Raw genomic sequence first — 26,680 nt, forward strand, 5'->3', positions numbered from 1 at the left:
GTGAACACGCTGAATATGAAGTAGTTCAGATGTACTGTAGCATCTCTCGCCTTTTTCTTTAAATTCTCACCATCATCTTCCTCCTCTAAGCCCGGCTTAGCTCTAAGCCACATCTCACCATTCTGGCTGAACTCCAGCGAGACCCAAAGTTTCTCAGTAAACCTCCTCACTTCTTACATATATCTGTTTTAATCTCCCTGATAAAAAAAAAAAAATCACTTCCCTCTCTCCCGTCCCAGTCGTCCTGCTCTTTTACCTTGCCAGCTGTCGTTGCAGACGCAGAGCTTTTCTCCGGTCAGGTCGCAGTAGCCGTGATCCGGGCTGCCACAGTTATCCCTGCAGTACAGGATGTTGCAGGCGTCTCCTTTCCAGTAGTCCTCACACTCGCAGTACACCCGACCCGAGACGGAGTTGGCCGTGCTGCATCGGCCGTGACCCGAACAGTTGTTGGGACAAGAGTTAATCCTGAGGGAGACACAATTAGGGAGAAGGTCAGGGAACTTCTTCAAGGTTATACAGCAGCAGAGACACAGAGAAGACCTGATTCGTGACCGGGCATATATTACTGCAGATAACCCCACAGCTATGAGAGACTGTGAAGGCCTCGTAAAAGTAATGATGAAGTTATACCTGGCAAGTGGTAGTTATACTATCTTCCTTATAGCTCCGACTCTGTTTTAATTTATTTCCCTAAGTCATGCAGAGCACCAGGAGGCAGACAGACACAATCAGACACGAGCTGTAGAAGAAAGTGGAAGATCAAGGAGCCAGATACACCTTCAGGTTCTCTGTTCTGTTTGTTACCACTAGAAACAAGAAAACAAAATATATCTGCACTCTCTTTCTGTTCATCTTCAACTTCGTGGCAGTCTGTACGCAGTCGCCTGCGGATGTGTGAGTTGGTAAGGGTTGTGTTACATCACCGTGCAGGTGTAACTCAGGTAGCAAGATTTGAATAGACGTTATTAACAAACCTTTTTAAAGCCAAAATCTTCACTGTAGCTGCAGAGCTACAAGCGGCCACCTGTCTGAAGTGTGTGCACCAGTTTAACCTCACGTTGAGGGTGTAAATAACGTCTGTCTGACTTCGACAGCGCCTCCGATGGAGCCATTTTATGTTTTCTTTCCAGTTCTTGTCCTACATTTTAAAACAAGTCTCCATCTACTTCAGTTGTTTAGGAGAATGCTGCAACACTGTTTTGCTGCGAAGCTCCAGAAATGTTTCATGGACTACAAACACCTTCTGTAAAGTTAAATCAGCCTTCTGCCTCCTGCAGCTCTGCCAGGTGTGGATCAATAAAATGCTGTGAAGAAGAACTGGACCCATTGGACCCATTATATAATGTGAACCTGAGAACAGGAGAGGAGTTCATAAGTTCAACATTTCTTTCAGACGGCTGCACTTCCACTTGTTCCTTTTGAGTCTGGATGCATTTATCATAAGTGGCTTTGCACAATTGGATGTCATATAACAAGGAGCCATGTGACTGGGACATATATAAGAAAACTGGAGCAAGACAGACAGAGTTTAAGAGGGAGGAATTAGATTATTGTGTCCGGAAGGACACAAAGAAAAAGACACAAAGGAGACTGAAAATAAGAGACCATTAGATGTAAAGAAGTCGGCGTCTGAAGAGTGGATTAAAATGACGCATCGAATCCAAACTGTGACACTTCAAACATACGTGCTGTTTCTCTGTGATCTCAGATAAACACAGACGCTGAGCGAGATGGAGCGATGGAGACACAACAAGACGAGGACCAGAGGGAGAAAAATCATCTTTTTGTTAATACAAAAAGCTGGGTTGCCACTGTGACAAGAGGGTCGTCATGACAACCTTTATCTCCCCTCCGTGTGTGTGTGTGTGTGTGTGTGTGTGTGTGTGTGTGCACGCTGAGAGCCTTGAGGCTGTGTGGCTGCACAGTTACCGTCCTCACTCCTCCCCATGTGCTCAGCCTGCCACATATCATTCAATTTTCCCATCATGGCGACACCGGCAGCACAAAGCAGCCCGGTTTGTGTCTGAGAGGGAGCGACTGTGACACCATGTACACAGCATCATGATGTACAGTATGAAGTGGAGGGGTGGGGGGGGGGATGCTGCATGGTGGGGCACCGGCACAGAGAAAGTTTCTGATGCATAACCAAACCCTGGTTAAAAATAACATTGTTTTTTAACGTGACTCAGGTATAAAGCACTACATCTCTGCGATCAGAACACATCTGGAACTATTAATTATTCAGAAATGTAGAGGAAAGCACGGACGTACCTGCCAACACTCCTGGTTGTCGCAGGAGTTTCACTATTTTTAACCTTCCCTCTCGCCGTGCTTGTGAGCGGTAATTTCTTGCGTTTCTGTGTCTCAGTTAAGGGCGGGCCGTTTGCAGATACCCCAGAAAAGCTCCCTTTTTTCCACATCCTAATGTTGCCAGACATGCATGTAGGTCAGTCTATATTTCTCTGCATCGAGTTTTTTCTCCATTTTAAGGGCACCCATTAGTGCAGTGTGCCACATTTCCTCCACCGACCCTACAGAGCACACGATCAAGTTTTATCCACCATAATGGCATCAAACAGGACACTTTGCAGCGTTTATTCAAATGCCCCGCTGTCCACACAGCCAGGACTGCGCTCACCAGAGAAATGTAACTGGTCGTTTGTCCAAATGGCTTAAAACAACCTTATAAATGTAACAGACATTAACGTTAGCTAGCTGTAGCTGTGAGCTAACTCAGACCAGAAACACTAACAATGCTGAAAAGTGTTTGACAACTCAGATTAACTGTAGAAAGGCAGTTCTTGTTGTTATTTTTCCAGACACCTTTGTTATTTCTTTTTCTTTCTTTGACCAGTTCATGTGGTGAAGTTTTTAGATTCGGAAGAAGACCGTGACCCGGGAATCCACCGGTTGCATGTACGTTGCAGAACTTTGTCTGCAGTTTGGTGCTGGGCAGGTTTTGTACGTTAAAAGGTTTATCAGAGTTATGCAGAGATGGAGTAAGTTCTTTGTTTCTGACCCCTCTGACATTACACTAGACTGAAATGTGTTGTCTTGGAGACTGTGTGGTTTCAGATGAGCCTGACACTGACACAGCAAGGCAGAGAAAAGAGGAGAGAAATTGAGAGACTAGAAAAAGGCTGAAGAAGGGTTAAACGTACGAGTAGGCGATGTTGAAGCCGGTCAGGTTGTAGGCAGCGTCGCTGAAGAAGTGAAGCAGAGCGTAGCCGGACGTCGTCACCACCTCCGGGACCGTCTCGTTACCCCGGGTCTCTGGTACCACTAGACCGCTGAGAGAAGAGACAGAAAGAGGATGAGACGGAGGAAGACAAGGCAGTTCCTTCTCTCACATGTAAAGCAATAACAATAAAAAGCTTTTTTGAACTGCTGCTGTATTATTTCATTTATGGACTGTGGTCTCCAGCTCCACTGGAGAGCTGTAAGATGAAGAGATTCCCATCTGAGCACGTGCAGACTCACTGAAATATGACAGTGATTAGCTATAAAGTAAAACACCATCGCAGCGCAGAGTCGAAGCACATTTGCTTTTTATTTGTTTGATGAGGTTTTTCGGCGGGGGGATGGGTTGGTGGTCGGTCTCTTATTTGGTCAGCCTGTCTCTTATAATAAATGCAATGCACTGCTCGCCCATAATGACTCAAAGCTCCCTCCCTGCTGCAGCTTTTTTTTCCAGCACAAGCATTTATAATGAACAACGTAAGCTTATTTATTGTAGGTAATAATCCCACACAAGTCTCAGCTTTGTGTATTCAAAATGGCAGATATTATTCTCCTTGGTTGGAATAGTCTCCTTAATATCCCGCGAGCAACTGAACTCTCAACAGGAGATAAGCCTCAACGGCGCAGAGTAGTAAGTGGGAGGTTTGTAAATTATTGTGGTATTACTGTTTTTTAATGAATTTCTGTGAAATGAAAGAGTTCCACCCACATGCTTGTAAATTGTTAACGAAAAAAAAAAAGGGGAAAATATGCAACAAAGCTCCCGAAAAAGAATCAGTATTCAAGGCTAATGTGAGTAATTTCAGTTTCTCTCTCTCTCGCTTATCGCTGCATTGTGGTACGATGGTGATTACGAGGCCCATTGTTTCTCTACGTGGAGCCATTTGACTGCACAAGTGCAAAATTCAGTGGCGCTTTTTTGAAGCTGTGCCAAAGGCTACCTGAGTCATTTCCATATTCCCCCCCCCTCCCCTCTCACAGCTCTCCTAGTCTGAATAGCAGGCGGCTCACCTGAACACAGCAATCAAAGGGGCGTAAATGGAGTCTCCATCGTAGACGTACATGTGGTCCCAGCTGCACTCTGTGGCAAAGTGATTGAAGCGGAGCCGGAGGACTGCATTAGGACTGAGAGACAGGGAGAGAGGCGACAAGCTGTGAGAAAATACATTCGGCAGATAGATATTACTTTCATACATACTTACATATATTACCGAGTCTTACTTTTGAAAAGGGTCTCCACTATTTATGGAGTCTGCAGTTATGGTCGCACACAGTGCCTTCGAAAGCTTTTTCCTTCACTGAGGTGATTAAGTGAGCCTTTTTTCTTAATACAACTCTTCTATGTGCTGCAGTAGATGTGTGTTCACACAAATTACAATCCACGACACAAATCCTGTTCAGGTATTTTAGAGCATCCTTGTTTCGGAAACCCAGCCCAGGATACGATATCAGCAGTTAGCGTTTCTGCAAACCACAGATGCGTCCAAGGTTGACATTTGTAGGAAATGTGGCATATCACGTTTCCTTAAATGCTTACGGCCACCTTTCACATCAAGAGGTGGAAAGGGACAGAGGTGGTGTCTTGCCAACAAGGCTGCCAAACAGCCGACTCCAGCTGGAGTCACACCGCTGGATATATTTACGGACACCTGGAGGCATTTCCATCTGTGTTTGTGCTGTCAAAACTGGCTGTTTTCAACAGGAAGTTGGACCATCTCTGCCCGTGATTGTGGCGACAAAAGCAGGTATTGTAAGCCAAACCATGATGTTTTCCTAACCCTGACTTAAGCAGAGCACAAGCACAGTGTTGTGACAGGACAGAAATAGAAAAATTAAATTTAGACAAATGTAAAGCTGCAACATAAAGAAGCATTCAGTTTGAACTTATCTGTGGGTTTGCAGAATCGTACTTAGCTAACATTTATTCTGCACTGTTTACCACATGTGCATTCTCAACTGAAGTTACTTAGCAAAATAAAAAAACGATAAAATTGATGTAATAAGGGGCTAAAAGCTAAACATGTTCCATGTAAATGTCACCTGCTGATATATGTGAACTAGACTCCAATTCCAGCAGCACGCCACAGGAATGAGTCCTAAAAATCAGTTAGCATTTCTGCCCTCGCCCTGAAGTCAAGAGGCTCCTTTGAACAGGTTTTCTGTTAAATGTCTGCGCTTCATACAAGCTTAAAATTTTAGATCATCTTCAGCCTCGACAAAGCCAGTCTAACATCACAGAGGATACAGACACAGCATACTATAAAAGAGCGTCTGTTTCCAGATGTGGTATAAAAATGACTTATTTCTGGCATCGTGTTAGAGGCTTTACAAATTATTAAATAGCTTTATTCAGTTCAAGCAGCACAGTAACGACAGTCAAAGACAAACTCCTATTAATCAAGTGGAAGTAAGTAAGATACTAATGAAGTAAGACAAGAAAATCTCTGATACTTACTATCCTTCTATGAGCCAGGTGCATTTGGTCTTGTACTTATAGTTTACGGGTCCGTCTGTGAGGAAGCCGGTCAGGTCTGTTAACCTGAGGAGAGAGAAAAGACAAACTTTTAGTCTGATAATCATCAGCGATGACGACAAAACCTGACAGGATCAAAACATGTCGAGTCAGAGCACAATTACACGATGAACTTATGTGAAAAAAGCCACAATTTAGAGCTGCTTCTCAAAACTGTATCTTATGACCCATTTAAGACAAAGCGAGCCTTTCTAACACGATCATGAGGTGTCTCTTTGTTGGACCTGGTTTAAATAGATGATGATGATTAAACGGCTCAAATATGATTTATAAATAGAAGTAATTGCATTTTCTCTGGTTGACCACATGACACCGAAACACTGAAACACTTCATTCATGAACATTTTACACAAAAAAACAACAACTTTGAAATACCAGTCGTCACTGCGGATGATGGATGATGCTGTTTATCTACACAATATAAAACCATGTAGATATAATCTACACGGTTTAATGTAGATATATGGCTCATTCAGAAAAACCAATAACGCTCTCGTTTGTCTTGTTTTGTTTGTTTTGAATTAAAAGAATTGAATTAGAGCCAGGAACGATGAGCTCAGCTCCTCATGAAGACTTGAAGCAGCAAAACAAAGCCAGGCGAGCTGTTCGAAGCTTTCGAAGCACCGATCTTCTCCTCTAACTCTACGCAAGAATTAATGTATTTCTCAAAATGTTTGACTTATTATGTTGCCCCCACCTACCATTTAAAATAAAAAGGTTTGCAGTTACCATTTCCCCAAACCTCTGATGCTTTCATATTTGTACATGTACGAATAATGACACTTCTACAAAATGTGTCATTTCATGTTCATGTTACATGTTTGCTGCCTGACTTTCATACATGGAGTTACAGGCGAGGGGGCTGCCAAGCCAGTGACCGCAGTTCGAGACTGCGTTTCAACAATTGTGACGTGAGACCACCAGATATTTGTTGAAAAGAGACCACAGCAATTTCCAGCAGTGTTTGTGGCGACAAAAACAGGTCATTTAAGCCTTAAACATTATATTTTTATAACCCTAACCCGAGTGGTTTTGGTACATAAGGACATGATACAATTAAAAAATGAACCAACAGAAAAGTAAAAAGAAAAGTATATGACCGTCTGCAGAAGCTTACATTGCCAGCTGGGGTGACAAGTAGCTCAGAGCAGTTTGTACAGAGTGTGGGCTGGTAGCTGGAGAGGTGCCAGTTCACTAGTGGTGGCCTTGAGCAAGGCACCAAACCCTCCAACTGCGACTGGTGCCTCATACATGGCAGCCCCCTTTGCTCTGACGCCTCTACGATACATGTGTGTAGGTCCTGTTTGTACGTGTGTGTAAAAAATAATAACAACAGAATGAAATTATGGGATTAATACAGAATAAAAAAGACAAACGACGACAACTGGATTGAATATTTCTCCATTTTTGCTTCACTTCATTAAACTCTACCTGCTACTGTTTGATTATCAGCTGACAGACCTCCACCTGCCGCATCATGTGCAGCCTGCCTTCCATTTCAGTAGATTTCTCAGCCCTCGCTGCTGCGTAACGTGCTGCTCAACCAGCATGTCAAAATAGAGAGCAGCCTCAGTCATGCAGCACAGACACCACGGATGGGGCGTACAGCCACCCGTGCATCATTTAACTCCGGGTTACTATAGGTCCTCTTAGATTTGCAAAGAATAAATCCTTCGGTTACAACTCACATGTGCTCTCTTTTTGACTTTTCCTTATGCTGTGATGTAATATTCATGAAACCAACTGTATATTGTGGCGACATAGGAAGAAATAAATGTATCACAGATATAAGGAAATATGCAAATACAGTTTGTTCTGGAGTCTCACGCTTAACCTTGACTGGAAGAAAACACTGGCGGCAGAACAACAATATACCTGCGAGCAGATAAAACATGACATCCCACTCGTGTCAAGGTGTGTGTTATAGTTGCCATAGCGATCCCACCGTGACATATTCATGTGGCAATTGTAATAACCACAACGCTGGTTGTGAGTGCATGTGTGTGTGTGTGTGCGTGGTGAATACTGGTCACAGCTGTCAATCAAAGTAATCCGATTCTGTTGCTGCATTGAGGGAAAAGGTGGAAACTGAGACGCACACAAACACACACACACACACACACACACACACACACACAATTGAAGACACTGTCGTCACAGGCGCTGAAGACATCGCAGCCTGCCTCGGGGTGGACAGTATGTTACTGTATGTCAGTGTGTGTGTGTGTGTGTGTGTGTGTGTGTGTGTGTGTGCACTGTAGGCTCTCGGGTCACAGCGGTGCGCTGCAGAACCAGGCAGGGAGCAAGAAAAACAGAGTGCAGCACATTTTTTAATGTGTGGTCCAGGCAATAAAAACACTAAATGAAATAAAAATGGAAACTTAATCAATCATATCTGATGAAAATGATGTAGCAATAATAAGAAGCATCCCAGCGAGCAGCGACCAGGATTTGTAAGTTGATTTACTTGACAAGTGGGTGATATTTAGTCTTTTTCGCCCTCTTTCTTAACCATCTAATATGCGATTACAACATCAGTGTGTCAGAAAACACAAATCATTTTGATAGATTGTGGACAGACTGTGCATTAGCTAATCGATCATGAATGGCGTCGTTGGATAAGACTTAAAAGTAAAAAGTATCGGCTGTATGCTGTAAGAAGCTTCCAGGACACTGGAGGGGAGCACTTTCTATACACTACTGTACAATAGGACATTGCGCTCATTACAGCTCTAACACATGGGGCGATGGCAGCTCAGCAGAGAGGGCTACTAATCAGAAAGTTGTTTTTTTGATCCTTGACCCTCTGCAGAGAAATGACGCTTGAAATAGGCTATTGCAGGATTTGTGAGAGACACATTTTTCTTTCTCTGCAATGTGCAAATAATGGCCTGTTGTTATTTTGAAGCCTGACAAAGAAAGCAAACTGTGAAGTACAGCGGCTTGGTCAGTACCCCTCTTGCTACAGTTTTGCCTGTGAAGGGCTCTGCTGCGGTCTAGTTAGCAATAATATGTCATATGCAACGTCCAAATTCAACATCCAACATCCAAAAGGTCCAAATTATGACATTAAAAAGACAAATCATGACTTTTGGACAGTTATTAACGTTGTGAAACAGTCAGTTAGGTTTAGGCACGAAAACTTCTTGGTTAGGTTTCGTTAAAATGCTTACATTCGGTCTAGAAATGTAAATTATGTGAGTAACGTAACTCATGTAACATATGTGACATAAATTATGTCATTAATGTATGTTAATGTAATTGTCTCGCTCTTTCTACTACAGCACTAGAGGGGCACTTCAAGAAGTGATGTCAGAGGGTTAACCGCAGCGTTAAACTTTAACTTTAAACCACTTTATAAACTTTTTTCAAAGGCAAAATGCTCTCTGGGATGTGAGCTAGATCAGAGACCCAGAGTGCATTGCTGCACCTAAACATGACCCGCTCTACTTGCTGAAACATACATCGTATATTCACCGCTGTGTTTACGTAAACAGTGGAGGTGGTGGCTCAGCTATTTTAAGGGCCCCACAGCGGAGCGTGCCCTCAGTCTTTCTTGGCAATGAGTGATTGTGTGAGTGAGGCTAACTGGCATTTGACCGCCCTGTCTGACTCCGGCTCAGCTATAAAATAATAGGATCGTTCTTCAACAATTTGCCAAAGGACCTTAAAGGGAGCAAACTAGCCTGCGAGTCTGAGGACGCAGAAACACACGCCATTATCGTCACCATCAGTCAGTGCATGAGATTAAGAGTGTGTCAGGCCAAATGTGCTGCCTCTCTGTAATGAGAGAGAAAGCGGGAGGGCAAACAGATTGCAGCACAGCCGGACACAGGCCACAGTAAACGCTCCAATCCTGCCAATAAAAACACAAGCACAGGACACGAATCCACTCTCAGACACGTGAGACCGAAAAGAGGTAGAAAAAGATAAAGAACAGGAATAAGACGGCGCTCACACCCTTTTGTTTTGTCTCCTCTCACTCTCTATCTGTCTATTTTCCATCCATCCCTCCTATCAGACGCTGATGATCACAGTGTGATCCTCTGGCTTTAATCCCAGATTAGAAGACAAATATTCATGTCATGATGCAGTAATGCCTGACTCAAATGATGATGATATCGATGACGATGATGAAAAATATCTTTTATGGTTTCTTTCTGACGATGATACATGAATGCTGCAGATTTTCTGGATTGATATTCACAAGATCTATTGTCTCTCGTCCGGCGTTACCACTGCAGTCGTGTTATTAATGATTACTTTCTCAAAATTAAGACCGATGTTCACGTCCCACAAGGTTACTGTGAAATCTTTGTGAAACTTTGACAAAGAGCATTAAAAGTTGAAGAGGAGGAGACAAAAGAGGTGATAGATAATAGATTACAATGTTGTCATCTACAATTTAAAACAACAAGAAAGTCACTCTGCTACTTTGAAACTTTGCACTGCACAAATGTATTAAATTATTCTCAGCTGGTTTGTCTCTGCAGACTCGGCGTCCTCTATACTTTATAACTGTCAGACACCTCTGGCTCCATTCAGGCGGCAGCCCTGTCACCAGGATAAAATGTTAACGTCTCTGCAAACCACCGATATGTTCACATTTGTACATGTCATACGTCTATGTACCTTGTTGACATTTCTACAAAACGTGTCACATCTTGTTCACGTTACATGTTTATGACCTGACTGTGATATCAAGAGCTAAACCCTGAAGTCGCCTGAATAAATGTTAACTGAGTACATTTCTGCAAAAAACACAGATAAGAACGCTGTGCTTATGCTCTGGCTCTGGTTAACGCACAAAAACCACTTGGTTAGGGTTAGAAATGGTTCTGGTCACGGTTTTGGGTTAAACTACCACCATGATCACGGATGGAGATGGTCTGACTTCCCGTGAAAAAGACGTCCCACTTTACACGACATAAAAACAGCTCGAAATGTCACCAGGTGTCCCTAAAAAATAAATCTTGGGCAAATCTGTTGTTTACAGAAACGCGTACAGCTTACATTATATCCTGCTGACTGGGCTGCAGGAAGCAGAGCGGAAGGTGGTGGACTTACAGGCAAAGGAAGGAGGCAGAAGGCAAGTTGTATGCATTACACCACTTGTTATTTTTAAGGAGACCTCCAGACCATTTCCAGCTGAGTCTGTGGGGGCGAAAACAGGATTTTAAAGCCAAAACATGATGTTTTCCAACACTGACCAAGAGGTGTTTGTTGTTAGACCTAACCAGAGCATAAACACAGCCCTGGCACGTCTGTCCGACATATCCGTGATTTGCAGAAACAAACATTCCCAACATTTATTCTGGTGATTATGTTTCTTTATTGTCTCATAGCAAACTCTAACATTGTCCCGTTAACATTTCAGAAGGTTGAGGAACAGAAGTGGGGCAAAGCCTCGGTGTGGCTCTCCTCCCACACGTCTCGGCTAAGCGAATAACTCCGTGAGAGCGGAGTGACTGTGCAGAGAGGCTCGGCCCGTCTATGATAACATGCTAAAGGTAGATCCCATTCATAGTTAATGAGGAGCCGACTGGAGCGGCGTCCTGCAGCCCCAACAAACCGTCACTCCAAACCTCGACCATTAATCCTCCCCAAAAAAGCCTGACAGTGTGGAAGACGGTCACACATTATGCACACACCTGCAGACATGAGACACACACACATCCACACACACACACACACACACACACACACACACACACACATACATACCTATACATACAGAGAAGAAAAACAAGGCAGGGTGATGGTGGCAGAGGCAGAGGAGGCACAAAGGCAGAGGAAGATGAGAGAGCAGGGGGAAGAAGAAGAGACAGAGTAAGGCGAGAGATAAAACAGAGACGGGGACGAGGGGATGAGGTATAGAGGAAGAGAGTCCGGCACCCTTTGAAATATTCATCTGCTCCGGGTGAATAATTGATGGCGTACAGAAGATAGATGCATGAAGGATAGACAGACAAATGGATGGAAAGAGAGCAAGAGGGATAGACAGAGAGAAACAGAGATAGAGCCCCGTACCCTCAGGTAGAGGAAGTGCAAATCTCCTGTTTCCTTTGGTCTGTCAGCGCCTTCAAAGGCTGACCGTGACTGCTCAACACCTCATTTACTGTCCACTTCAGTCACACTCAACAGTCAGGCAAAGACTTTCCTACTAAACTTATTTTTAGGATGAAAAACAAGGACAAAAAGACAATAAGGCGACCCTATTTTCAAATTAAAGTTCCTGTGTATACTGTAGGTAATATCTGATAAATCTGAACACCTTTATCTTCAGTTCACTTTTCTTTATTAGCATCAGCAGGACCGAGAACGACCGGCGTTGGACTAAATCTGCGTCTGGTTTCTATCTCCAGCTGTGACACGTTTGTTTTAACACATTACATGTCTGAAAATTGCTTTAATAACATTAATAATCAATAATGTTTGGATTTTGAACGCGAGGCACAAAGCAGAAAACATGAATAAAACATCATAGAGAAATAGAATAAAATAATTAAACACAGCGTACATATTACAAAATATGTACGACTGCTAATGGATGAGCGAGGTTTCCTGAGATGCTACAGCAGGCTGAGCTGCCAGTGATTAGTCTCGGGTGGTACCAGGTGATCTGAAGGAAGGACGTCGATTTGAATTTAAAGGTCGTTTCTGACCGGCAGTACGATGAAGAGATGTTTCGATGAGTATTTTGCTATATATCGCACCCACTGCAAGCACTTTGAAGTCTGTTCGTTTCATACTATCTCGCTGATGAACACTTGTGGCTGTAGGGGAAGAAGACTGCTGAATAAAGTAAACACAAGTTCAAGTTGTAGAACGTGTGAAAATATTTTGAAAATGTCTTTTCTGAGGTTTAGAATGAGTTCACTCAAGCCTCACAGATGCAATCGATGTATTTACTGTAGGTGAGGAAAAAAGGAAAACTCCACAGCAAGTTCATCTTGGAAGTAAGATAAGGAAATCCAAAATATACACAATGCCAACAGTTTAATGGTAACAACCCTAAGAAAAGGGAAAAGAAAGATAAGAAGAGGATGAAGGAGAATTATTACAGAGTGTGAATTCAAAGCTCCAACACGTCTTCACAGCTAAAAGACTGAATAAGTCAACTGCCACTGATTCCCAAATGGAGATGACTGCTGCAGCGCACCGAGGACGACATACTTTTTCACGAACACTCGCAGTTTACTTTGTAAAATGGCGAAACTTTGAAGGTAGCTCCAAAAACATAGGGGGAAGCATATCACCAGACACATGCTATCCTTGGCTGAGGCTAGCTATGGTTAGCTAATGACCCGTGGCCCTGAGATCACAGCAGACACAGGGCAGACCAACAGGTCGGGGGGACAGAGTGCGGAGGTGATTTACAGCCGCTCTGACCAGGACTATGATGAGAATGGCAGGATGACGGGAAGGAAGAGAAAGAGAAAGTCAGACATCAGTGGGTGTGAATCTGCATGTGAAACTGTGGATTGAGGATTATTTCAACCAAGCCAGAGTTGATTGTGGAAAGACAAACCACTGTTGACTGCTTTGGTGAGTTTTATTATTTTTACCAGCTGAAACTATGGGAGCTATCAGACTTCAGCCTACAGCCTCATGCTGTTCAAAGTGGTAGTAGGAGACAGGATGGGCTGGGGCTAGCTGGTTAGCATGCTAACTTCAGGAGACATCTCTGCAAGGTTAGGTTAAAACGTCCTCCTTTGCTGCTGTAAATATTACTATATAAAGCTCACCGCCTCACAAGAAACATAAATAACGGGCTGTGATTCGCTGCTTGCATTCCTCTGCTGCTACAAATAGTTAATTTAACTTCTGCTGAGTCTCACAGTTGTGTGTTTTTTGTTACATTACATTCATGCTGGGAGATGACTGCCACTCAGACAACTACAGCTCCCAGGAGCCTTTGCCAGAGGTCAGAAGTTAGCTCAGAAAGGGGGCTGGACTCAATCTCTCTGTGCTGTCACACTGTGCAGCCTCGCCACAGCTAATGCATCAGCAGATTACACATTTAATGGCTTTTAATGGCAACAGTGAGAAAATCAAATCACACTGGTACGAGCTTTTAAGGAGTGACAGCAGCGATGTGTCCTGACAGCGTGCAGTGACACGGCGACCGCCTCCGTCCCTGAGTGAATCACACACAACGTTAAGTAAACTGTCCAATCTGCTAAAAGACGAGAGGAAAATGAAGCTGCGAGTTGAACCGACAGGTCAGTGTCTTACAGGATGCACGGAAGGTCTTGTTGTATTGATTTTCTCTGCCCTGCTCCTCCACTGCAACGAGACAGACATTCACTAACCACTGGGCTGCACAACAGCGTGGTGACACATAATCAAAACAAACCAGAGCCACACAAACACACACACACAACCACACGTACAAAGGCTTTCAGTAACGGCGTGGAGTCAGCTGAGAGTGACATCACCGTCAGTAACAGAAAGAAAACGCACACATGTTTGTGTTTAACTCGAACTGTGAGGGACTTCCACTGAATGTTTTCACTCCCTGACCCTTTAAAACCCTTCAGCATTACACGCCTGTTCACAAACATTATCATTAACCAGCCTGTTAAAGACGGGAGAGTCGCCCAGATGTGACTTCACTTCGCAAAAATGTCCTCGCACACGAGAAAAATAATCATAAAAAATTCTCACGCTTGAAAGTCGTCCAAGAATAATACCTCTCCTCGACTCTATAGTCTTAGATGACCATATTTAGAAAGCGCAGCTCAGGGCGGTGACTCATCCGAATGAGACGTATAATTCACAACAATGCAAAAACACACTGGAGTTCCCTGTCAGGCCGGTCGAAACCCTCCCTGCGTCTAAATCTGGACACAAAACTCACCGTCTGCCACTGCAGTCGGCCTGCGCTCTCTAGCACTGATCATTTAGTCTGGTTGTTAAAGAAGTTTCATTTTTCTTGGCACTTTGCTTCCTTTGGCTTCTCTTCTGAGTCCATCCGAAAAACTTTAATCCGTCCAAGGAGAGGAGGTAGTTTTAACATCAGTCTACCATCACATCCAATATCAAAGAGCAGCTCAGTCAAACAAGGTAAAAATTGATGATTTGAATCCCAGACAGGACTTCTGCTGCAGGCCTCTGCTTTGACTGTCTTTGCTGTAAATCTATTCAATAAAACCAGTAAAACAACATGAACAAAACAAGTGGTTGATCAAAGGTTTCACTCTGTTGGCTCCGAGAGTAAATTCCCCAAGAATGAAAATCCAGTCATTATCTCCTCACGCCCCATGCTGATGGAGAGTCAGGTGATGTTTCGTAGTCCACAAAACATTTCTGGAGCTTCACAGCAAAATGTATTACCTCGACACGCGGTCGGGCCTGTGCAGCCCCTTCAGACGTAGTGTGCGCTGATGCTTTCGGCTCAGCAGCTACAGCAAAGATTCTGGTCTACTTGAATCATGCCAATAATAATAATAATATTATGCCTTTACATTTTAAAACAGTCCCAGGCTGCTTCAGTTGTTTAGAAGAAGGCTGCAAATCTGTTTTGCTGTGAAGCTCCAGAAATGTTTCGTGGACTACGAGACTCCACTCGCCTTTCCATCAGAATGAGGGCGAGTATGTCATTTTTGGGTGAACTTATCCTTTAAATTGTGAATTAATACATAGGTGGTAACTTTAATTCTGCACATGTATCACATTTGCTTGAGGTTCAGTAAATATTAAAAGTGGAAGTTAGTTTACACCCTGCCTCAGTGGGGTTTTTCATTTTTCTGAGGTAACATCACTAACAGCTGAGTGAAATAACTGCAGTGCAGAGCGACCGCCTGCAGACTTATTTAATGTAAAAGAAGTGTGTAACCTACTTCTCACATTTCAAAACCTTTGATTCATCTGTGCTGTTGAATCAAATGTCTTCTGAGCCAGGTATCCAACCAGACCGAAACATTACAATCCAATAACAGCACATAAACGAAGCAGCAAACTTTCATTAAGTTAAATTGTACATTACGATATTGTTTGTTGCTCCAAATATTGTCAATATGTGGCTTCACCTGACATAATATAAGGTGAATACAAGTAACTCATAGTTTGCAGGATTTTCTCTGAGCAGCTACAACTGAGGACATTGATGTCAATTGTGTTATGCCTTCAAGCTTTTAAGAAAAGTGTTTTTCGATGGCTAATATGCTGGATGAGACTCTCTTTCATCTTGAACAGACCCTGAACTTCTGTCGATATATATTTTCTCTCTCCTGTGAACTGAATTCGTGTATAAGATTATAACATCATTCAGCGGTCAGAGCGCTTCATCTCATGCCTGGTACACAACGACAGGACACACACACAGATGATATTTCACATATTTGGTCTTGTAGTTCGGTGTATTTCTCAGTAATCTGTAGTCCTCGCAAATCTCTAGCTCACATCCCCCGAGGAAACAGATTAACAATGCTCTGCACAATAACCCCGGAGCTTTATATACTGACTCTGTCCTGCCCCAGCTGCCTTTTACCAGAGCCCAACATACACTATTTCACATGTACAGTAGTGATATAATCTTGCCACAGGCAGTTCATCCAGTTTCCAATTTCCGCACCATTTATGCTTGTATTACAGAGGGTTCAAACTGTCTTCTGATAAAACAGTAAGTAATTTTATCTGTGACACCTCTTGAGTGCTGCGCAAAACTCTCGCAGTGGTTGAAATACACAGAAGATAGCAGCAGAGCTGCATAAAGCCCGTGATGGATAACCAGACAACCCAGAGATGACGGCTGCATTGTTCACACCAACAAGCATGCACACAACGCACACACACACACACACACACACACACAAGGTGCAGGGGTCCCCGAGCCGGGGCCAATAGTGAAGATTGAGAGATCTGTGTGGCATGTGTGAGTGTGTGTGCGCCATCCATGTGTGTCTACGTCAAGGGGGAAGTAAAGGAAGGAGATGAATGGCCAACAATTGAATAACCTTGACCTTCCCTGCAGATATCCTTTATTAAAAATCAAGAAAAGCCCTTCTACTGGGAATAACGAGGGCACAGAGCGAGAGAGCGTGTGTGTGTGTGTGTGTGTGTGTGTGTGTGACTGTGTGTGCGTATGTGTAAGTGTGTATGATTGATGTTACTGGGTCTCTATCACCTACAGTATAGTCATGGTCCAATGGCTTTCACACCGGTGCATCATTCATCGCCAGCCCCCCCAATCTCTCTCTCTCTCTCTCTCTCTCTCTCTCTCTCTCTCAGTGTGTCTCTCAGGTTTGACACACACACACACACACACACACACACACACACTCACACTCACTCTCACACACACACACACTCACTCATCATATGGACCCTGTAGCTCAAATAAGGTCAAAGCAAAGCTAATAGGAACATGGCACTCTTAAACAGAACACACAGCCAACTGAAAGAGAGCCGAGAAAACAAGAACAAATCAGGGAAGAGAAGAGGGAAAGTAAAAAACCCTGCGACGAATGAGAGAATGGGAAAAGAAAAGATAAGGGCAGGAGGGTGTAGAAAAAGAAGAGATGAAAAAGATGGAAGAGGACAGAGGATAAATAAAAGAGAGAAGAATTGAAAAAGGACTGAAGAATTTGAAAATGACAGCGACAATGAGAAGGAAAGATGAGAAAAGAAAACAGGGATGAGACAGAAAGGATAGAAGGAAATCAAACGGAGGAAAGACATGAGGAAAAAGGGGAAAGAGGACAATAAAAGCAGGAAGCAAAAATAAGGAAAAACAAAGAGGAATAAAAGGAAGAGAAATAAAAGTGGTGACGAAAAAACGAAAAGAAAAACGTCAGGAAAAGAAAGACGAGACGAGGAAAAGAGAAAGAACAAAGGAGGAAAGGGACAAAAAAAAGATGAAGACAGAAATTTAAAAGAAGAAAAAAAAATGAGGAGAAAGGAAGAAGACAACACACACACACACACACACACACACACATAAGCCTTGATGCTCCTCCACTATCACACACAAACACACAGCGGGCTGCATATCGATGTGGACATACATACACATGAGGTGACTTTGCTTCACCCATCTGCCTCAGTGGGATGTGAAAGTCATATTCAAATATTCATCCTCTCGCGTCTGAGCAAACAGAACCTCATGATCCCTCCGATACCGCCGCAGAACCTCATCAGTCCTCCAACTTTAACCCTGAGAACACAGACCCGCCTCCCTAATGACTCCACTCTAAAGGTTAATAGACTTTATGGGTCAGTCTATTAACCACCGCCCAGAGGGCTTTAACCTGGGGGGAACTAGAAATGTCACACACAGGAGGAGGATTCACATTGTTACAGATACTAACGCTCCACCCTCCCTCAGAGATCACATCACAGATTCACTCATGATCTTTAGGTAACTGTGTTATGCTTTATTTGGGTTAGGTACTTCTTATTTTGGACTACTTCCTCCTGAGGGACAAGTCTCTGAGTAAAAACATACCAAGCCCAAAGGCAAGCAGCATCAGTGTTGTGCCTGAAAAGCTGATTTGGAGAAAACAACTAACAAATAACTTGGTGAGAGCTGTGTCTCCAGTCTCCACTTTTAGCAGATGATGTGAATCTGCTGGTTTCTTCGGTCCGTGACCTCCAGAAGGCACTGGGGCAGTTTGCAAGAAAGGTGAAGCTTTCGATTTATCAGCTGATCTACGTTTCAAACCTCTACTATGATCAAGAGCTTTGGGTAGTGACCGAAAGAATGAGATCGCGAACACAAGAGGCCAGAAATGAGTTTTCTCTGTAGGGTGGCCGGGCTCAGAGGCTGGGCGATGAACTCGGACATCCAGAGGGATAGCTTGGAGTAAAGCCACTGGTCCTCTGCGCCAAAAGGAGCCAGTCGAGGTGGTTCGGGCATCTGATCAAGATCCTCCTGGGCGCTTCCCTTTGGAGGCTATTCCAGGGCACATCCAACCGTGAGGAGGCCCCGGGGCAGTCCCAGAACTTGCTGGAGGGATGGCATATGTCATTTGGCCTCGGAGTGCCTCAGGATCCCCCAGGAGGATCTGGGAAGCGCTGCTGGAGTAAGGGAAGTCTGAAATACCTTGCTGAGACTGCAACCTGACACTAGATAAGCGAAAAAGAAAATGGCTGGCTGGCTGGATGGATCGATGGAACTGATAAAAGCATAAATTTAGCTGAATTATGCAGCTGTTGTTGTCAGAGCATCAGATGTGAAAGCAAAGTGCCCTGAAACAACACATGTTCTCCTTAATCGATCAGTCCATCTGAAGGATTGAAAAACGCACATTTGTAAACGTAAATCTGACTCTTAAGTGATAACGTTAGCACATTTGCTTTCACTAAAATCAGGGACTCCCTCACAAACAGGCTCGTTATGAGTAATTACAGGCTGTAGTTAAAGCATGAGCTACTGTCTGCCAGATGAGGCATCTTACATCAGCCGGCTCACAACAACTTTTAATTGTAGTTTTACCTTTTGTTTAACAGTCTGATACTTTAGCTTCTGTACTTTTTCCATCACTGACTGTTGCACATAATGAAAATGTGCATAAATCCTGCTGACACGAGCCCTTTAAATGAATTGTATCACTGTAAAAGGTACCAAAACACTTTCTTTCCTCAGAAACACTGTTCGGTTACAGAAATCTTCAGCTGGTGTTTGACGCTGATGAAGTCAGACAGCTAACATTTTTCACTTGGAGATAGAAGCTTTTCTGTCTTCTGTTTCCTGACACAGCTCAACAGTGCATGTATCTCCGCTGACGTGCGTGAGTGTGTGCGTGCATGTGTGTGTTTGTGTGTGTGTGTTGGTTTGTGTGCAGAAATAGAGCCTTTATTACAGTCTGACAACAGGCTGCTCTATTATTACAGAGTTTGCAGCAAACCCAACCAGGCCACAGGCTGATTATACACTGTGTAGCCTGCAGCCAGCAGAGGTGTGTGTTTGTGTGCGTTTGTCTATGTGTGTGTGTGTGTGTTTCTACGCATGTGTCCGCCCCTATAGCGAGCCCCATCACATGTGGTCTGCATTAAAACGCTATTGTGCGTTACAGGGGCTGTATAGCGTTACCATGCCGACTGAAATCACTATCCCATGTTGTTAGCCTCTCGGTCATATTATGGGATGGGTTCCTGTACTCTGTAAGCACACACAATCCCTACACCACACCCAACACAGGCTTGCTAAGGCCTGAACAGTCTCCAACACGACCCTCGCACACTAACACGATACAGAACAGGAACAAAAGACAGAAATAATAAAGAGCTGGTAAATCAAAATAATGTTGACCAATATAATGGAGGGCAGAGGAGGCACGGGTTGAACTAAGATGCTTTACACTGAGAATTTAACTTCAATCAATGACACGAGACGGTAAAAGTGAATCCATAGCGATGAGAACATGGTGCATCTTACGTAGATCACCTCTCATCTTACCGAGCAGCTAACTAGTATGCTACAGACGACACCAACAGTCACGGCATTCATTCCCTAACCTGGAATTTCTATCCCATTTTCTGCCGTGCTTATGAAGTCAGAGAAAAGTGGGAGAGTAAGAGTTACATAACCCCCGGAAAATTAGTCACACAGAAACTTCTCCTTCATCCTCCTCAACAGTTGAACTGAAATTGGCACCGTCTTAAATGTCTCCTGTCAATGCTCGAGTGCTACTGGATGTGCGTTGCGGAGGTGTGCGTGTGGAGTCAAAGTTAAGTTGTAAGTTTGGATGCAAAAACAATTCAGGGGAGTTTCGTGGGGAAAAACAAAACCCCGCTCTGAATTGGGGTTGAAGACGTCGCTCTGTCCAGGGAGGAGGACGATCACACTTCTCAAACAGACTCCAAGCATTTTTTGCCGAATCTTTTTGCACTCGTCAGCCCAGTCGCAAGGATAAAATGTTGGCAGTTAATGTTTCTGCAAACCACAGATAAGTTAATTTGTAAGTGTCACAGGCCTACGTACTATACTGACGTGCACATTACATGTTTCTGCCCTGACTGTGGTCTCAGGAGGTGGAGGGGATGATGGTGGAGTTAAGTGTGACACCGCTGGATATTTTTAAGGAGGCCTCGGGACAGTTTCCATGTGTTTTGACAAAGACTGGATATTTTTGTGTTTGCGTCAACCAAAATAGGTATTTTAAGCAAAACATGATGTTTTTCCAACCCGAACCTTGTTTGTTTTTCTCGTTGAACCTAAATCAGATCATAAGCACAGTGCTGCCACAACATGAAATAGAAAATTGAACCTAAAGAAACGTAAAGTTGCAACATATCCGTGGTTGTTGCAGAACATATATTTATCCTGCCGATTGGTTTGCATTCGCAGGATTTTGTGCACTGCTTGTGCTTTCAAATGTTAGTTGTTCTTGTTGCTGAGAAGCCGGAGCTGTCGTTCCCACAGTAAAGGTTAACACAATCCGAACAACAAACACTGAGGATAGAAGAATGTGCGAGGGATGTTTAGAGTTGGTACTTGTGGATTTGTGTTTGGGCATTCGGTTGGTTTAGTGGTAAAGATGCAGATTCTTTTGTTGTTGATGTTTTGTCTGTGTTTTTAAGCACTGAACACTGAATGTATCAAGTGTTTGTGAGGGATGCAACTTTTAGTCTATTAAGAGCTGAACGGGGGTTTTCAGGGCTGATACTGATGACGATTATTAGAAATCAAGGAGACCAAAAACTGATATTTGGGACCGTTTGCAGTAAAAATTAAGATCTCTGTCTCCAAATGAAATAAACCTAAGTACGATTTACTCAAGTACTGTTCTTAAGTACAATTTTCAGGTGATGTGAGGATGATGCATCAGAGCCAAAGCACATTTTTATCTGCAATCTGACAGAAAAATCACAGATAATCAGAAAAATGCTGAATATCGGCCCTGATTATACTAAAAATAATAATTGGTCTACCCCTGCTGTGGAACTGTGTTGTGCCGGAAGCCGATCGGTGTTTTATGTCAGCGGTCTCCGTTCCCAAACTAACATTGGCTACTGTTGCTCTCCGTCAGTGGAGCAGAGAGAAGAACATAAACAGTACATAAACTCACATCCTTTGTCTGCTGCAGAAAGTCCAACCTGAGTCCTTCACAAAGAAATCCTCAGTCCAGCAGCGATAAACAACTTCAACAAGTCACGTTACGACCCGCTCACGCATGAGCAATAAAGAAGTGATTAATACAGGAAGGAGCCTCTTTACTGACTCCTCTTTAATTTCTCTGCAAAGGTTGAATAATCATAAGTCACATTAACCAAATGAATTTAGTGCTACGTAATGTACAGTTCATACTGCCTGAATGTAGCTTCTGCCGGTCTTCTTCTTGTGTAGCTCACACATAAGTAAGACAGAGGATTGTTTTCCCTCACAGCATCGAAATGTGTGTGGCTGTGATCATCGCTCCAGGCGGAGCGGTGTGAAAAAGGCCACTTCCTCTTTTTCCTTCTTGGATCTGTGGAGGTTTTTGTTGCACCACAGCCACCAGAGAAAACAGAGACAAACTCACCAGATGTCTTATCTGGCTGACAGACATATACTTTGGATATCAGACACATTAACTGATAACTTGTAATGAGGCCTTTGTTAATAGTTTGTGTTGACATGTTGTGGTTTCCTTTTGAAGTGCTCATAAACAGGTGTAAAGAAGCTGCCAAGCACAGTAACAGCCTCAGGTGATGCTGAGCTCAGCTGTAACAAACATGAAGCTCTGGCCACCTGGCAGAAAGTGGCAGAGAAGAGACAAAAATGACTGCTCGGCCTCAGGCAGAGTGTGTATTCACCTGCTACATGTGCACGGCTTCCTATCACATACTCCTGCTCTCTCTTTCCAACACACACACACACACACACACCAACACACTCCCTGCTGCCTGAGCAAATGGTGTGAACATCACGTCAGAGGCAGGAGAAGGAAAACAAAATCAAAGAGGGTTGAGAGTTACAAGAGAACGCGGGCAAACAACCAAACATGAACACAAATAATCCAGGCCCTGCACTCGCTATCAACACAGCCACCCACCACATGTGATAAACACACACACACACACACACACACACACACACACACACACACACACACACACACACACACACACACACACACACACACACACACACACACACACACACACACAGAGAGAGCGAAAGAGACACAAACACACTCAGAAAAACACAGAAGTAATGCCGAGGCACAGTGGGAAGCAGAGCTAGCACATGCTTCGGTGATGAAATCACTTGCGAGAGAAAAACACAGTTTGGAAGCGAGGAGGGGGGAATACGTCTTTCTATGGGCGGACTGCAGGAAAAGCGTGCGTGTGTGTTTGTGTGTGTGTGTGTGTGTGTGTGTGTGTATCTACAGGGACACACAGAGACATGAAGTGTATACAGATGACGAGATGAGAAGAAGAGTGAGAGAGGAAGGTCTGAATCCAAAGAGATGCTCCCTGCCAGGAAAATAACTCCGGCCTCAGCAGAGACCCAGAAGATCATCTACACACAGTCAGCAATCCATACCTGACCACACACACACACACACACACACACACAGAGACACACACACACACACACACACACACACATATACACTTCTTAGACAAGCATGATAATAACGCTGTTCTTTCATTTCCATGGTTACTGCTGATGAAAGTTCAAGGACAGCCAGAAGCGTGCACTCCACTTCCTGTGGTTTCTCGCAGCAATAAAAGTCCTCCAGGAAAGTAACTGCTCTGTTTGACGTGTCGGGAGTGAGAACAAGCTGTAACACTACAGGTCTTCAAAATGTTTGTGCCCAAAGCTGAACTGCATAAATGTATTTCCAAGAAAGAGACGTGATCAGAAAGGTACCGGCCGAAACTGAACAACTCCAACACAAACAGGTGCAGCCGTATATTTAACGAGCAGTCTGAGATGTTTTCTTGCACTCTGTCTGCTTCAAACATATTTCTGATGATGATGATGATCATCATCATCAATCACATAGTAAGCAACAACACAGTCATTTTCACGCCAGCTTGAAGGTGGCAGATGAGCTAACAGAAAGCCCTCAGATTCAAGACTTTCACGACAAACACGTCTCGAAAAAGCAAAGAAACAAGAGGACCGAACTGTTGACACAGATTTCCTCAACAGTCTTTTGCTGTAATTTTAGAAACAAGGACAGACTGAAAATATGTGAAGCTGCAGTCAAACTGTAGGAGCTGGTCGAGAATCACTTCACATTTAGGACGTATATATATTATTGCTTACTTATAAAGGAAAATAAATAGTTAAAAGTTAATATTAAAAAAAAAAACAGCTCCAACATTCAGCCAGACGCTGGATCACACACACACTCAGGCTCTTGGACAACAAACCAGGCTAATCAGCCAACTTTGTCCTCTGTTATTCTCTAATGGAAGACGTTTTCCCTCAACACTTGTCTAATCATCCTGTGATGGAGGGACACTGGACTTTACCACAAACACTAATCCGATTACTGACAGAAGAGGTAAATGTGAGTGTGTCTAATGGCGCGCATACACTGTACACTCGCGGCCAAATGACTATCGATCCATTGTGTCTTGTGTGGGGAATGACAGAGAGGTTGTGACATCATCATTGTGAGACAGAGGGTTTAATGTATTGGCCAGTTGTAGGCTGAAGTTATTGCAGTCTGCCTGGAGCCACTGGTGATGTATTCCTCAATTATCTTTACAAACCAAAGAGGTCAATTAAGTGGGTGAGTGTTTCATAGGAAATATCTGAGCAGTGAGTCGTACTTCCTAATTTTTCATTCCAACATGGATCCAAACGTTCGATTTTTACCCTTTTATCAAAATGTAATCGTCCGACTGTCATGAAATTTACCGAGGACATCCATAATCCCCAAAGGATGACCACACAGGTCTGTTAACCAACCTTTGAATAAAAGCTGTTAAATCGGCTGGATAGCGACGACGTTAATGTGGAATAAATGTCTCAGATGATGAACGTGACTGTGTCGACGTCTCCTCATCACCCTCTGTTATTTGCATTAAATATTATATTGTTTTCTTAGAAGTACAAGAGTTTATTGTTGCTTTTTCTAAAATTTAATATTTTTCATTTTTAAAAACCTGATTTTATTTCTATGTGTAATGGAGCGAAACACCTTCGCTGCTGGTCATGACCTGACCAGCCAGGATTGGCTTTTTTTTCTTTTCTTCTTTTAAAGCTGCACAGTAGAAAATATATACAAGCATGCAGTCTAACAACTATACACCAGTATATTATATATATTATAAGTTGACCCTCCGCTGAGCCTTAGCAGTGGGAATTTCTGAAAAAGCAGCTCAGTTAGAAACACAGACATAACCGTTGGAAAGCTCATCAAAAAAGACTCATGCAAGACTGCGGCACTGGTCCTCATCGGGACGTACTTGTTGCCGGGCCTCACAATTTTTCTGAGGAAAACCCTGCACATTATTCCCATTTCCCATGAAATTGAGTATAAATATTCATCGTCCCAAGAGGATGGACCTTATTTAATTTTCCTGAGAAATAAGATGAGACAGTGGGATAATTCTCCTACTGCAGACATTTTAATGCGGTTACAGAAACGGTGTCATTTGGGGACCGACTCTGTCCCGCGAGGACGGTGTCATACGAACAAACCTCCGCCATCTCTCTGAAACTGCTGCAGCCTCGGGGAGAAACACAGGAGGGTTATGATTCATGTAATACACCCACCCATCCGACTGTGAGCGAGTGTGTGTAGGAAAGCATGAGAGTGTTCGGGAGGGAGGAGCATCGAACGGCCATCTGTCCAGTGTGTGTTAATCCCGCTATGATGAGAGTGAAGGCAAGGGCAACACACACACACACACACACACACACACACACTAAACACAAACACATCCTACAACTCAGCACAGCACAGTGGCAGTTCACGAGCTGTGTCATCATCAATGCACACTGCCTGAGGCTTAAACACACATAATCACACACACACACACACACACACACACACAGGGGTTGAAGCCCATGTCAGCAGATGATGACTGTGATGTCAGAAAAGCACTCTACTCTGTCTCCACTCAGCCCGTCTCTCACCCATGTGAGTATTTTGTCCTTGGATGGCTTCCTTCACTTTTCAGGCACCGCTGAGCCGTCAGGGTTGATCGTCAGGCTTCATATCTGTGACTATCTATTCATATCTCTACTGTAATCTACTGTTAACATAATGAGCGTGCGTGCTTTGAGATGCCGTGGTTCAATCTGCCTCCAGGTTCAATTTGGTACAATATTGTGCCGTGTCAATCAGGAATTAACAAGCCGCTCCTGCATTCACACTCGAAGGCTCAACATAAAAACAGCTTGTAAAAGAAAATAAATGATGGTGACGTTTGTTAACAGAAAATTGAGTTCGATCACGTTGAGCTAAATTTTACACTGCCTGTAACACGGTGGGACGATTAAGATTCTTCTTGGACCGAAATTAAAGATTTGAAGATGGCAGAGAGCCACAAGATTTCAGTGTAGTATGAGTGTAAGATAAATATAAGATATCGTAGAGGATTTAAAAGAAAAGGGCAGCACACAACAGCAGCGTCGAGTAACGTCCATACATCCAGGATTTGCCACTGTCTCATTTCAGCCCAGTCTCCCTGTGAGTGATGTCCACACCGGATGATTTCGCACCTCACAAATTTCAAAGCCAATTCTCCGTGCCAAGGAGAGCGCCCTTTATGTGGCAAGGAGGAAAGTATGGAGGTTGATGTGGTGAAGCACATTAGACTTTAATGTGGGACACCAGAGTTCACTTCCTATGACAGACCCAACAATTAATGTTTGCCTTTTTTTTTAAACCCTGACCGTGATGTCGCCCTAACCTTCACCGTACTGCAGCTCCTGCAGAACACAGCCATGAATGGTCTTGTAGTGAGGTTCTTGTCTGGTGATCTGCTTATTTCACAGGGTTAACCTGC

At 43.6% G+C, this 26,680-nt stretch overlaps 1 protein-coding gene across 3 annotated transcripts in view; it reads right to left on the reverse strand.

The window, feature by feature from the left end:
- The window catches only part of atrnl1a (attractin-like 1a), a 247,352-nt gene that overhangs the window by 211,009 nt on the left and 9,663 nt on the right, over positions 1-26,680 (reverse strand). For all 3 annotated transcript variants that reach the window (XM_084375615.1, XM_084375614.1, XM_084375613.1), the window contains exons 2-5: positions 5,696-5,779; positions 4,252-4,365; positions 3,162-3,290; positions 257-465 (exon numbers count right to left, since the gene is read on the reverse strand). In XM_084375615.1, coding sequence (XP_084231741.1) covers positions 257-465; positions 3,162-3,290; positions 4,252-4,365; positions 5,696-5,779 — 536 coding nt within the window. The remainder of the gene's footprint in view (positions 1-256; positions 466-3,161; positions 3,291-4,251; positions 4,366-5,695; positions 5,780-26,680) is intronic.

The sequence above is a fragment of the Pagrus pagrus genome (assembly GCF_965226575.1).
Source record: "Pagrus pagrus genome assembly, chromosome: 15".
Classification (NCBI taxonomy): Eukaryota; Metazoa; Chordata; class Actinopteri; order Spariformes; family Sparidae; genus Pagrus; species Pagrus pagrus.